At 56.2% G+C, this 10,803-nt stretch overlaps 1 protein-coding gene across 1 annotated transcript; it reads left to right on the top strand.

Moving 5' to 3' along the window:
* Positions 1-5,923: 5,923 nt before the first annotated feature.
* LIF (leukemia inhibitory factor) lies at positions 5,924-9,466 on the top strand. The gene is made up of 3 exons (XM_006894777.1): positions 5,924-6,046; positions 8,045-8,223; positions 9,056-9,466. The coding sequence occupies exons 1-3, from the start codon at positions 6,028-6,030 to the stop codon at positions 9,464-9,466; spliced, it is 609 nt and encodes a 202-aa protein (XP_006894839.1). The 5' UTR covers positions 5,924-6,027.
* The last annotated feature ends 1,337 nt before the right edge of the window (positions 9,467-10,803 follow it).

The following is a 10,803-nucleotide window of genomic DNA, read 5'->3' as shown; positions in this document are numbered from 1 at the left end:
CCCGGGGCAGGTCTCTCCCGCAGCCCCTGCGGGCTGCTTTCATCATCGATACTAGTTGCTTACCCACGCTCTGACCACGATCCACAGGGAGAAACACGTGGCACCTAGCAACCGGGCCACTTAAAGAAGGCCTTCATGGGCCTGGGTACCCAGCCGAGTTTCTGGTTTTGTTTCTCTTCCTGTAGTGCCAAGCGCTGGCCCTTAAAATGCAACTGATAACCCTGCAAGAGTTGCAAGTTCTGATTTGGAGTCAGAAAACATGGACTTAGACGTCTGTCTGCAGTGGTCTCGGGCCAAGTAGAGATGCTAGGAAAACCTGGAAGAGGCCAAATGCTTTACACTCGCTAAGGGTGGATAAGACGACCACAGCCCATTCTACAGATGGAAAAACTAAGGGCAGGGTCTGAGTGAACCCAGGCCCTGTGCAACGCTGCCGGGCCTCAGAGCTCCAGCTGTTGTTTTCCTTGTCATTTTTATCAAGGGAATCCTGAAGTCTTTCTGATAACCTCCAGCCTTGACTCCTGGTGTAGAGCCAGGAAATGCCACGGTGATGCCGGGGCCAGTTGGCGGAAGGGCAGGGCTCCTTCTTGGCCCCATGGGTAAAGCGGTCCATGCCAGAGGACAGGAAGAGGCAGATGTAAAACCTAGAGGTGACCCTCAAAGGGTCTAGGAGACAGCTGGGCTGGCCAGGGCCTGAGGTCCTAAGAGACCATTGGGACCTGTGGTCACACTTCATATTCCGGGGCCCCAGGAGCTGTCCTAGCACTAACTCCAGGGCCACAGGGATGCACTGGCCACTGCATCCAAGCCTCTGAGTTGGGCTGAGGTCCAAACCCCTTGTGTGACCACATCAAACCCTGGTGTTCGTGTCGGACACTTCCCCTGTGCGTCTTACCTAATGTTACCATGACAGCCAGAGGGGAAATCTTCAGAGGGGAAATCGAGGCACAGAGAGAGGAAATCAGCTGCCCCCGTTGCATAGCTGCTAAGTGGAGTGAAAAAGGACTTGAACTGAGGTTTGCCTGACCCTGGCCTCACTGCTAGGTGAGCTGGCTTGGGGACGGGGAGGCCTGCAAGCATGCGGAGGGCCAGGGGAGGGGGATGCCATAGTTTCCCTCTCAGTCCTCAAGTGCGAAATTGTTGTTGAACCAGCAGGTTCTCAGAGGCAGTAAACTGCATGGGAGGAGATTGCCCATCCTTTTCCTGCAGAGAAGTGGGTAGATTTGAAATGCAAGTGCTAAATAGTGAGGGGATTTTTGCATTTTTTTTAGGAGCCCTGGTGGTCCAGTGTGCGGTTGCTAACTCAAAGGTCGGTGGTTCAAACCCACCAGTCACTGGGTGGTAGAGAGATGTGGCAGCTAGCTTCCAGTAAAGGCTCTGTGACTTTGGAAACCCAGCGGGACTGTTTTCCCCTCCTGCAGAGCTGCTATGACTTGGAATTTACTTGATGGCATTGGGTTGGTGCTGGTGGTACCAGTGCCATGCCCAGGAATGTCTGAGCTCAGTGCCCACCTTGCTACTCCCTCACGCTGGTTCTGGGCCACACCAGCCCTCCGGCTTCCTCCTCCTGGCCCATAAGCCTCACATATGTTCACTTCCCAGGTAGGACCATCAAGGCAAGGGGCTGGACAGAGACCACTAGCCCAGAGAGAGACTGCTGGCTGGCTTTTCAGAGAACTGAGCTCTGAGGGCGGGGGAGGGAGCCGGCCCGGGCAGTGGCGGGTGCCCAGGGCCTGCTCACTTTCTGGGTCACCGGTCCTGGGGAATTCCCCGGGTGCCCAAAGAGCTGCTTACCTGGTGAGTAACTGCCGGCTGTCCACACAGGATGCCAGGCTGTGAGGGGACCTCCCGCCACCCCCTGTCCACGCCACACTGCCCTCTCTCCAGCCTGCCTGAGGCCAGGAAAGAGACAGGCAGACAGGCAAGGGGCTGGCTCCCACCCCCACACCCCCCAGGGTCTCCACAGGGGGGCGGCTGGTGATTCAAAGCCCCTCTGAGCTGAGCTGTGGCTCCTTCCTTCTCGGATGGGGCCTGGGGGTGAATCAGTTCCTGGGGGCGGCAGGCCCGGTCAGCTGCTGGCCTCACTTTAGCCTGGGGGTGAGGTGGCTGGGGACCATGATAGCATGGGGAAATCACAAACATCCCCCATGTCTAATCTTTCTGGGTGCCCCTGAGGCAAGGGGGTTGTAAAGGATCTGTCTCCATGACCTGTCCTGCCTGACTTCCCCACCCAGTCCTGGAAGAGCACCAGGGGAGCAGTCAAAGAGAGGAAGTTTCCCCATCTGTAAAATGGGCACAAACACCCCTCCTGATCAGAAAGTTCACAGAGAGAGGGCTGGGTGCCCAGATGTTGCTGAGCCCTGAGAGCACACCCAGTAAACTTGTTTGCGTTGAGTCAAAACTAACTCATAGCTGACCATCTGAAGGGGTTTTGGAGGCTATAAATCACAAAGGAGGTGACTGCCTATCTTTCTTCACTGGAGCGGCTAGTGGATTCGAACCGTATATTTTTGTGTTGACACAGCAACTTCTTACTCACTAGGGCTGCCAGACCATGAGGCCACCAGAACTCCTTCTAATCCAGGACACAGGAATTGTAATTACCATTTTACAGATGAGGAAACTGAGGCCAGGCTGCGGTCACTTCCTCAAAGCCTCCTCACTGTAACTGGAGGCTGCAAACCTCAGCTGTAACTTTGACGGAGGCTGAAGTTCACTCCCTAGACTGTCAGATCACAGTGCCTCCTCTCCACCAGGAGTTGTTAAAGTGCTTTTAAAATAGCAGCTACACTAGGTGAGTCTGGCTGTGTCCAGAGTCAATGAGTACCAGACCCTCGTCTTTGCCCTGGAGAAGTGAGGGACTGGGTTATTCCTGGGGGACCGAGAGCAGGCCTGATGAGGCTGCTCCTGGCCTGTCACAGCTGGAGGAGCCTGGGTAGGCTTCTTGGAAGAAGGAGGCCCTGATTCTCCTAGGGAGTCTGCAGGTCTGGGTTCCAGACCCTGCTCTGCTCTTAGCTGTGTGTCCCTGGGCAAGTCCCTTTGCCTCTCTGAACTTCTGTCTCTCTACCACTTAGAAAACAAACAACACCTGGGATGAGTGGGTAGGGAAATAATTTGAGGAGAGATTTACTGATGGTTGAATGAGAATCAGATGGACGAGGTGGCCCAGTGAGGCAAGGTGTGTATGAGGGAGCATGTGATCGTTTCCTGGAGGGGGGAGACAAGCCCCTGGGTGGTATAAGTCACCTGGCGGTTTCATCACTGGGCATCCTCCCCAGGCTCAGGGGCTGCCTCTCCCCTCCCAAGGCAGGTCTCATCCCCACCAGGCCTTGTCTGCAGAAGCTGGATGGGCCCGGGGATGAAGTCACAGCTGGAAGGGGCCTATCTGGGGCTGCCACTCCAGGGTGGGGCCTGGGGTCACGACCCCAGAGCAAGACGCCAAGAAGGGAGGATGCCTTCCATGAGGGAGCCGGGGAAACACACACAGCAGCGTGCAGGGAGGGGACGAAAACAAACTCCAGGAGACCGAGCAGGCTTGGAGCTCGGCCTGGGCAGCCGTTCCCAGGGGCCGAAGCCACGTTGCAGGCGGCTCCTGGACCCGCAGCTTCGAGCCCCTGTTCTGCTGTCCCCCAGAGGCCCAGCTCAGGGGGCTGCTGGCCATGACAGGACAGGAGGCTGAGCCCAGGGCACCGAGGGGGCCGGAACACTTGGGGAGCATGGACCACATCAGGTACGGTGATGGGGAAACCTAGGCCCTCGGTGGGGCTGGTCTGGGGCAGGTTAAGTGACCCTAGCTCAGTCCTCTAGCCCCGGTCCCCCACTTCCTGTTTATTGTGGGTGGGGCTTAGGTGAAGTGGCCACTGGAGGGAGGAGCTGGTGAGGGGTCTGAGAGCAGCAGGCAGAGCCAGGCCTGTGGTTCGTTAGGATGGAAGTTGTTGGGGGGAGACTGGAGCAAGGAATGGTGGCATAGGGAGGGCTCTCCTGGGGGTCAGAGGCCCTGAGGCAAGACTTGGTGGGAGATGAGAGATGACAGATAGGGCCACATCAGAAGTGGGACTGGAGGCAGAGAATGAATTCTGTGCTTCAAATAGTCAGGTAGTTGTGTAGAGAGGCTAAGGGAGGTGTGTGGGTATCTGAAAGTGGGGGAGGAGGGGCAGAAAACTGGGGTGTCCTGGGTATGGGATTTCCTGGGCCAGGCCTCGGCTGGCAGGAGGAAAGCTAAGCCTTGAGGGGTGCTTCTTGAGGGTGTACCCCATCCCTATGCAGGTGTGTGGGAGGGGCTGGTGCCAGGTAGGCCTCTCATGGCCCCCTAAAGGGAGGATAAGGTGGGGGCAGGAGGAGGAAGGAAGAGGAGGGTGCTGGGAGGTGCCAGCTGGGATGGGCAGTTTTATCAACCCCCATAGAGGCCCTGCTGTGTGGGGAGTGGGACAGGGCCCGCAGTGTGTGTTAGCACACATGCGCAAGTGTGTATATGCCTTCCTCTGTGTGTGTTTGTATATGTGTGTGGGGAGATGGCAGCATGACAACTCTGGTGTGGCTGGGGAGGAACATGTTACCGAGCAGGTCTGGGATGTGCTGAGGTTAGGGACGGCCCTCCCTCCCTGGCTGGCTCCCTGGGGAATGAGCTACCCCTTGGGGCAGGGGTACCTCTGGCATTTTGGGGGAAACTGTGACCCCTGGAGTGTGTTATCTGCCCTGCCCCAAACCTTGAATATTATTGTCATCATTTGATTGGGAAGGAGGTCCCTGAATGGTGCTGTGAGGGATGGTGCAGCATGGCGGAAGAAAGGTTTGGTGATTGCTCCCATGCAATGACAGCCACAAAGCTCTCACAGAGCTCAGGCTCCTCTGTAACGCAAAGGTTCATGGGAGCAGAGTCAGCATCAACTCAAGCACAGTGCGTCTGGGTTCAGCTGGGGAGGAATCAGGGCTGATGTGACTGTCCCCCCATCACTCCTCCCACCCATTTCCAAGTTGAGGTATGATCCTATTAAAGAGGCTCTAGAAGTACCTTGGGGGGGCACTGTCATTCACTGAGGCTGAGCCCCAAGGGAGCTTCACAGGCACATCTGGGGAGGGACACCACCCCTCATTCTTCCTCAGCATCCTTGACTATGCCCTCTGCTCAGGTGTCCCTTTCAAAATGGAGATGTTGACCCACCTTCCACAGGAAGGGGAGACTGGGGTTGCAAAGAACCTTCCAAGAAATCCTCCCCCGGCTGTCCCCAAAGGACTGAGTCACAAGAGCCCCCCCCTTCCCATCCTCCTTCCTGTCCTCAGTCAGACAGGTAAGGGGGTCAGCAGAACAGGTAGGCTGGTGGCGATCAGGGGCTTGACCCGTGCAGGACCTGGGGCACTTACTCCTTTGGAAGCCCACTCTGCCCTGTGGAAATGGGCAGGTTGGAGGAGGCCACCTCTGGGGTAGCACCCATGTTCATTTCCGCTTTATTACCGTCTAAAGTCCAAACCCTGGCTCCAGCCCCTTTTCCAGGAGCCTTTTCAGCCCAGACCCAGCCTGTCTCCTCCCCACTGCCCCCCAAAGGTCCCTGCCCAGGAGCCTCAGGTGCCAGCTCCTCCGTTTGCCCAGGTGAGTCAGGGCCATCTGGGGTGCCTGATGCCCATCCCCAGGGACCTCGCTGAACAAGCCCAGGCCCCCACCCCGCCCTCCCCATCTTATGCAGCTGGGAGGAGGGCAAGCCACTCAGGAAAACCGCAGGGCGTTCAGTCGAAGACTTCATTATAATTTTATCAATTAAATTCTCAGAAGAGGGAAAAAAAAGTCTGCCCTCCCCACTCTCCCCCCTCACTCTGCCCTCCCGTCACTCTTACTTTTTCTTCCATTCATAATTTCCTATGATGCACCTCACACACTTCCTGGATGGGGATCCCGGCTAAATATAGCTGTTTCTCTGTCTTACAACACAGGCTCCGGTATATAAATCAGGCAAATTCCCCGTTTGAGCATGAACCTGTGAAAAGTGCCGGCATCTAAGGTCTCCTCCAAGGCCCTCTGCAGTCCAGCCCATAATGAAGGTCCTGGCGGCAGGTAACTTCACTCGCCAGCTCCCGGGCTTGCGCGCCCCGCTAAACTCGGGGCCCCCACCCACCGCAGACACACAGCACTCGGGGCCCTGCCCCGCGCCGGGGAAGGCGCTGCTCCAGGCGGCCCGGTGGAGGCGCTGCGTGGCGGCGGGCGGCGCGCACCACATGGTCCGGGCACCGCGCGCCCAGCTACCCGGCCGGCAGGTTGGCCAGAGGGTGGAAGCTGCCCCAGCCTTCCTCCTGCTCCAGCTCTTCCTCCTCGCTCCACCGCTGTCCCCAGCTGCGCGCTCTCTGCTCTCTATCTGATTCACCCTCCCTCTTTCTGTCTTTCTTTTCCACTTTCTCTTTTCCAACGGCGGCGTCCCGGGGCTGCTCCCTGGGAGGGGCTCAGGCCGCCAAGCAGCTTGCAAACTCCGGCCCGGGACAGGAGCAGGTGCCGCCTCCATCTGTTAGTGCCTGGAAAACGTGTGGTCTGTGCTAGGTGAGATGGGCTGGTGGGACCCCGGGGCACCAGTGGGGCCTTGGCACTGTCTGGGGATGCTGGGACGAACGCGGGACTCAAAGAAAAGTGTGTGTACTTGAAGTTACCACTAGCCCTCCAGTTCCAGCAGGGGGATCCAGGCAGAAGGCTCCTGCTTCACTGGCTGCCCCCGGCCCCTGCTGCTCTCTCTGGCCAGCTGGAAAGGGGCCTGAAGGGAAGGGGGGGGGGGAGGACGTCCCCGGGGGTGGAGCGACCAGGACTGGCCCGGACAGCTCCCGGCTCCTGTCACCTTTCACTTTCCTTCCTCCCCGCCCACCCTTTTTGCTTATGACCTTTTCTCTTTCCTCGTTGCCCAGTTTGCTCTCCTTCCTAAGGCCTCTGGAGAGGAGGAATGGGGAGGTGTGGGATCCTTGGACGTCCCTCTGATAAGGGCAGAGGTTGAGCAGAGCTGCAGGACAGGGTGTTGTGAATGACTATTTGAGGATCACTATTTTAGGGGATCATCATTTGGGGGATAGATTGGGAGCAGAGTTGTAGAATCAAGATGGAACTGGGTAGGGAAGTATGGAATCCTTCAGGAGAAAGTCACAGCCATTGAAAATTCTACAGGGTACAGTTATCTGCACACACGTGTCCCCATGGGTCAGAGCTGACTCAAAACCACCTGACAACAACATTGTCAAAGATAAGGAGGCTGGTCACATTTAGGGAAGGAAAGAGATGCAGGAGATAGGCAACTGGGGGACAAGTTGCCTGGCCGGGGGGGGGGGAATATTAGAATCAGGTGGGTGGTTAGGGAGGGTGAAGAGGATCAGCTAAGGACAGCCCTCTCACATGAGGACATTTGGGTCACTGCGCATGTTAGTGAGAGAAGGGGAAGAAAAGAGAGGCAGGAGACTCAGTTAAAAAGGCAGCTCTGGTGGCTATGTGGTAAGGAGTTGTACTGCCAACATGAAGGCATGCGGTTCGAATCTGCTCCGTGTGATTGATTAACTGCCCCTGAAAACCCACTGGAGGGTCAATTATGAGTCTATTCTGACTCTACAATACATAACAACAGTCCAATGGGGGGGGGCTTTAATTGTCAAGTCTGCAGGGAGCTAATCCAAAGGCCATGTCTCTCTGGCAGTTCACATCTGCTCCACAGGATGAAAGATGGGCAATTTCCTTTCATGTAATTTACAGCCTCTGAAACCAGGCTGGAGGGTAAGCTATGATAGAGATGCCTTGAACCCAATAGGAGGGGGCGTGGTGCCCTCGAGAGCTGGAGGACAAGGGGCTTTTGCCTTCTTGAAGGAAAGGATTGGATGATTGGAACCTAGATGAAGAGTCCAATTGGTGGGAACAGATTATGTCCTGTGGGGAGTTTTAAGTAGGGAGAGGAAAGCAGGGTTAGTGAGGCAGGCACAGAGGGAGGCCGAGTTAGAGCTGGAGGGGGGCATGCGGCACCTCCACTGTGACCTGAGCCTTGAGCCGCCCTCCCCACCATCCTCATCATGCCCCCTTTCTGCCGTCTCCCAGGAATCCTGTCACTGCTGCTTGTCCTGCACTGGAGACAAGGGGCAGGGAGCCCCCTTCCCATCACTCCTGACAAGGCCACCTGCACCACGCGCCACCCTTGTCCCAGCAACCTCATGAGTCAGATCAGGAATCAGCTGGTGCAGCTCAACAGCAGTGCCAACGCCCTCTTTATTCTCTATGTGAGTTACCCCTGGTCAGCCCTGGGGGTCGAGGGAGGAAGAGGTGGGCCTGAGCTGGTGGGGGTGAGCTGCACTGCCCTGGACTCGGGGCTGGCCAAGGGAGCTAGTTACGGCACACCCACTTCTTTTCTCAGCCCATCAACTCTCTTAGGGTTAGGTCGGGACAAAGCTGAGTTGAGAATAGGCAGGCCTGCTGTGGGAATTCCTCCGCCTCATGTTGAGATACACACAGGAGTGTAAAGTGTTCAGAGAGGTGCCTGTGGGCGGGACGTTGGGAGATGAGTGTCTGGGTGCAGAGGGGTGTCCAGAAAGTGCAAGTGCAAGTGCGTCTGGCATGTTGACGATGAGGCGCCTAGATTTTCTTCCTTTTTTCTTGATAATGAAAAACTGAAACAAACTAGTTATCACTGAGCTGATTCAGACTCATTGCAACCCCACGTGGGTCAGAGCAGAACTGTAATTGCACGGATTTCACAATGGCTGATTTTTTTTTTTTAAACAAATTTATCACCAGCTCTTCTAAATCTCCTCCGAGGGTGGACTCGAACTCCCAGCCCATTAGTTAGTAGCAGTTGAAGATTTGACAGCGCATGGGGCTCCTAACACTGATGAATAATAATGACACTAATTGCTTACTTGAGGCCTTAGTTCTTCTGGTGCCTTCACACCCTGATTGTCATCTGCCTCATAATGGTCCTGTGGTGTCTACAGGGCACAGAGTTAGGCCCTTAAGCCGTAGGTGGGGAAACTGAGGCTCAGGAGCTTACGCTGAGGGTAGGTAACACCCATCCCTGACTCCCTGCTCACATCCCCTCTGCCTTCTGCTCCTCAGTACACGGCCCAGGGCGAGCCGTTCCCCAGCAACCTGGACAAGCTATGTGGCCCCAACGTGACAGACTTTCCCCCCTTCCACGCTGACGGCATGGAGAAGGACAAGCTGGTGGAGCTGTACCGGATCATCGCCTACCTTGGCGCCTCCCTGGGCAACATCACGCGGGACCAGAGGATTCTCAACCCGGATGCCCAGGACCTCCACAGCCGGCTGAGCTCCACGGCGGACACCCTGAGGGGACTCCTCAGCAACGTGCTGTGTCGCCTCTGTAACAAGTACCACGTGGGCCACGTGGACGTGACCTATGGCCCCGACACCTCGGGCAAGGACGTTTTTCTGAAGAAGAAGCTGGGCTGTCATCTCCTGGGGAAGTACAAGCAAGTGATGGCGCAGCTGGCCCAGGCCTTCTAGCACAGGCTCTCGCAGTGCGCCGTGGAGCAAAGGATCCTGGGAGTGGGATCCGAAGTGGGGAAGCTGTCACTTTGTGACGGGCAGGGAGTCTTTGCGGAAAGAAATTGGAAGTTGCTGGCTGACCCTGAGGGCCCCCCCCCCTCGCCGGTCGGCTTTACTCTGGGGTGGGCTGGGATGAAGCCGCAAAGGGTCACAACTTCCACATGCAGGACCTCAATATCCTGAGCCCTTTGCAAGGTGACGGTCCTTTCTCTGGAAGGTGGTAGTCAAGCACCGAGGTGTCAGGCTAGGGAGCGGAGTATGAGCTGGACTTCTGACTAAGCTACTACTTAGGGAGAATTAGGAAGGCTTGGTTGGATGTGAGTTTCTGGGACCTCAGAGTACTCCTTACCCTAAGAGGTATGGTGTGTGGCAGGTGAAGAACCAGCTCTGGATTGAGATGCTGTCTTCTCCTGAGAATAGTAGGAAGGCTGAGTCTAACAGACTGTTGGATGGAAGGTTCTAGAAGGATGTCAGTAGTATTCAGGCTGTTTGAGAGCTTGTGAAGGCAGGAAGCCTATCTAGGCTGTCCTTTCTCTTCACTGCAGCCTGAGAGGGCAAGGGTTTGGTGCTGGAGCTGGAGGAGGGTACGTGGAGGTGGGTGGGATGCAGGCAGGTTGCAAAGTCAAGTGGGGCGATCGGAGACACCCCCAGAGTCCTCCTTCTGAGGGAGGGTAGTTCCAAGTGACAGCTCACAGCCAGGCCTGTGGAGGCCTGGGGAGATCACAGGAAGCACTTGAGGGTCCAGAGGTGGTCTCTGGTCCCTAAACAAGGGGATAGCAGAGTTTGGGGTCAGGGTCTCAGGAGAGATCGGAGAATGCTGTGTGTCTGGCCCAGCATGATTGTCTATTTATTATAATATCCTATTTATATTAACTTATTGGTGCTTTATGTGGCAAAGTCAGTTCCCCTTTCATGCTCCCTAGCCAACAGTAATAATAAGAGAACTCTTTTACGTAGGAGCCAAGGCCTGGCCTTGGACTTTGAAGATGTTACAAATTGGGGAGAGCCTAATGAGTGAAACTCGGTAAAGGGTTGGATTCAGGGCAGCCAGGGTCCAGGCCGAAGGCTCAGGCCGGTTGATGGAAGGCTGGATCCTGTGGCCAGGCCATCCTGTTGTTAACTCCAAGAGTCTTCACCCACACGGTCTTCTCTGGCGCCCCCTGCAGTTGGGCCGAATGTCTTGTTCTCATGCTGCTTCTAAAAATAGCAGTTGTGGGACCCTGGAACTGTACTAATCCAGCCCCTCTCCCCAACGATCCTCCTGCATGGGGAGGAGCTCCTTCTTAGGGGTCTCG

Source organism: Elephantulus edwardii, unplaced genomic scaffold (assembly GCF_000299155.1).
Source record: "Elephantulus edwardii isolate Elephantulus edwardi_28Jun2011 unplaced genomic scaffold, EleEdw1.0 scaffold00151, whole genome shotgun sequence".
NCBI lineage: Eukaryota > Metazoa > Chordata > Mammalia > Macroscelidea > Macroscelididae > Elephantulus > Elephantulus edwardii.
The sequence above is the reverse complement of the archived record's forward strand: the minus strand, read 5'-3'. Positions and strand labels throughout refer to the sequence as shown.

Coding starts and splice junctions, on each gene's coding strand:
- LIF (XM_006894777.1), top strand. Junction 8,224..9,055: donor ACGCCCTCTTTATTCTCTAT/GTGAGTTACCCC, acceptor TCTGCTCCTCAG/TACACGGCCCAGGGCGAGCC.